This window comes from Nannobrachium achirus (genome assembly GCF_963921795.1).
Source record: "Nannobrachium achirus genome assembly, chromosome: 10".
Classification (NCBI taxonomy): domain Eukaryota; kingdom Metazoa; phylum Chordata; class Actinopteri; order Myctophiformes; family Myctophidae; genus Nannobrachium; species Nannobrachium achirus.
Genome location: NC_137819.1, coordinates 39,754,979 through 39,758,300, shown reverse-complemented (window position 1 = coordinate 39,758,300; position 3,322 = coordinate 39,754,979). Strand labels below are relative to the sequence as shown.

General features: G+C 45.4%; 1 protein-coding gene across 1 annotated transcript in view; it reads left to right on the top strand.

The window, feature by feature from the left end:
- Positions 1-415: 415 nt before the first annotated feature.
- The window catches only part of LOC308293037 (voltage-dependent calcium channel gamma-7 subunit-like), a gene marked incomplete at both ends in the record, with an annotated part of 38,395 nt that continues 35,488 nt past the window's right edge, over positions 416-3,322 (top strand). Inside the window, one exon of the mRNA XM_080735467.1 lies at positions 416-611. Within this exon, the coding sequence (XP_080591593.1) occupies positions 416-611 (196 nt within the window). The remainder of the gene's footprint in view (positions 612-3,322) is intronic.

Below are 3,322 nucleotides of genomic sequence, written 5' to 3'. Positions count from 1 at the left end.
TGCCTACTGGTAGTGTTCCTACTGTACTTCTCAATAGAAGATCAGCTATAACCACCACAGTTGTGTTAGTTATATTGGGCCCGATTCACTTCAGCAATTCAGCTTTTTAAGCCCATATTTTGAACTTCCCACTTTAGTTGTCTGATCCATTCATCTATTTTATTTCTCTCTGTGAATTTTGCGGGAGAGCCGCTCTTTCTCACGTCTGCTCGGAGGCAGACTTACATGGGACCGAAGCTTGTGCATGTTTTGTGCAATTTTGATAAAACAAAAAAAAGTTAAATCATACACTGTTATGCCATATTAAAATATGGCATAAATATAAGCCTCTGGGAGTAAAAAAATATTAATATAATAATATAAAAGGTTTGGGAACCCCTGTTATACCGTGTTCTCCTCCCCTCCTCCCATACAGATGAGTTCGTTCAGCACCCGCTGGCTCACGCTGCTCTCCTCGGTGTTCGGGGCGTGCGGGCTGCTGCTGGTGGGCGTGGCCGTGTCCACAGACTACTGGCTGCTGATGGAGGAGGGCATCGTGCTGCAGCAGAACCAGACCATGGAGGTGAAGATGTCGCTGCACGCCGGCCTGTGGAGGGTCTGCTTCGTGGCAGGTCAGTCTGTCATGCCGGAACCACCTTTTATACCTTTCAACCCGGCTCTGGTCCAGAGCGTCAGCTGCACTGACACTCTGACAGGCGGCTGGCTAAAAGACTAGACCAGGGGGGGCACGGTGGCGCAGTGGTTAGCGCTTCGCCTCACAGCTAGAAGGTCCTGGGTTCGATTCCCGCCGGGGGACGCTGTGGGTGCTGGGTGCGTGTTTCTCCCTCCGCATCATCAGCGCCCACACCCTAGGTGGGGTCGGCGAAAGGGCCTTTCTGTGTGGAGTTTGCATGTTCTCCCCGTATCTCCTAGGGTTGATACCCTCACAAAAACATGCAGTAATCCTGGTCTCAATAATGCCTCCCCCTGGCCAGACGGGGCGCCTGATGGAGGGGAAAGGAACTGGTTGGAATAACGTGTTCCTTCCACGCGATACGTCCATCCCGGGGAAATCCCCTCTGTCAGGTGAAAAGAAACAACTTGGACTACTCATGCATTGAAGGAAGCATGAGGTCAGTCCGTTGTCTCCCCAGGCACGGCAGATGGAGAGCAGAGCCCAGGATTACATAGGCAATTGGCACTGGGTGAAAATGGGTTGCAAAATCGTGGGATAAAAATTATATATATATATATATTAAAAAAAAGACTAGACCAGGATTTCTCTACCCCTACGAGGGCTCAACTTCAGTCAAAATAAACTAAACTACTTTGCTACTCACCTAACCAAAGATAGTTTTGCGTTGTTGAAAGTCTATTGCTCTATTCTCTGTGGTGGGAAACCTCTCAGCACCCCACCCACTCTATAAACATTATTTTTGTCATGAAATAAAACGCATCCAACTCGACCGCCGGGTTGTGTCTGCGGTGGCTCGCTCCCGGCTTCGAGACAAAAATAATGTATTTTACAGAGTGGGTGGGGTGTGGGGAGGTTTCCTGAGAGAAATTTGCTGAGAGTTTTCCTGAGAGAAATTTGTGCAAATCTTGAATATCTGTTAAGGCGAACATTTTTAACTTAAATCTTTGCTTCTGGGCATCCCTGGGAAAAAGATATTTCATCACCAAAATACATATCATTCTGTGGGTTGTGCTCAAGTTTCAGAAAACTGTTAGGATTTAGAAGACGTCTGTAGAATCTGCCTCAGGTCATATGGTTTGAGTGGTTAATTCATCTCTCACTTCACACATCTGCAGGTTTCATAATTTCTCTCCCTCCCCTCACACACACACACACACACACACACACACACACACACACACACACACACACACACACACACACACACACACACACACACACACACACACGAAGGACTCTGGTTAATATTCCATCTTGTCTTTGTAGTAGCGATGATGCGCTGTGCTCCTGGGTGGCCGGCCATGCCTGCCTCCTTCTGTCTGACAGGCTGGTACAGAGGGTGAAAGGGCAGGGATGCTGGTGGCATCTGGAACAACTTTTCTCTCTGAATAATGTGTGTGTGTGTGTGTGTGTGTGTGTGTGGGGGGGGGGGGGGGGGGGGGGGGGGGGAGAGATGATGTTTGCATGGAAGCTATTAGGGAGAGGGTAAAATGTGCACTTCCAGTCTTGTGAGGACCGAGAATATAGACAAAGATGAGGTCAATCCTTTGAAGACAATGCAATAACAAGTGAAGCAGCTCCCGTCCTATATGGAGAGATAGTGAGGGCTTGAACCCATAGTAGGACCTGGCTGACGCGCTGTTATGTTTGATCCAATACCAAACATTTAGCTCAATTCGCTGGGTGTAATGTTCAAATGATAAGATGCAGGCCGTTCTTGATGCAGAAATATAGATTTATTTACTTCACCGTGCAAATGACACTTTCCAGGTTTCATATAATATTAATAATAATACATTTTATTCATAAGGCGCCTTTCAGGGCACTCAAGGTCGCCGTACAACAATATAAAAACAGCAGTTAATACAAAGGACAAATCACAAAATCACAACTAGAACAATTTGCAGCAGAGCACAAGAATATAAAAACAGCAGTTAATATAAACTCTAGTACAGATATATAAATATATATAGACAGATCAGAGTCACAGATGAATGAATCAACAAACAATTCGAGCACCCATTTAAACCACAGCGTAACCTGCTGCGGTCAAAAGCCATTGCCCTTCCGAGTCAATCCTCCTACCGGTGCCAGTGAACCTGGCGCTTTTATAGCTGACAGCACCACCCTATGGTCATTCTTCTCATTTCATTTTTACCCATTTGGCTCTTACAACAAGAAAACATTTAGGGCTGCTGGGGTGAGGGAAATGGTCACGGTTCAGGGTTGGACAAAGAACATGTTCAATGAACACGTTGTCACAACAATGTGCAAAACCCAAAATGATCCTGACCCAATGATTGTACTGTACAGTGTGTATTAGGCCCTAACACACATACAGGGTCTCAACCTGTGCAAATGATTTTGGGGGGTCCCCAGATGATTTGCTTGATGTGCAACATTGTTTTCTCACTCAACAGTAAACAAACCAACATCTGCACATTTATAAAGAGAATATACAACTTTTAAGACCTCTAAAATGAAAGAAAAACTAAATATATGAGACCATTAGGCTATTGCGTGAAAAGTAACTAATCAACAAACTGTAAACAAATTGTCAAACTGTCAAATGCTACGTAAGAAAGAGGTAAAAGTTGACAATAGCCGAGGCGTTGTGAGCTTGTAGATCAGGTGTTTTTTAAATGT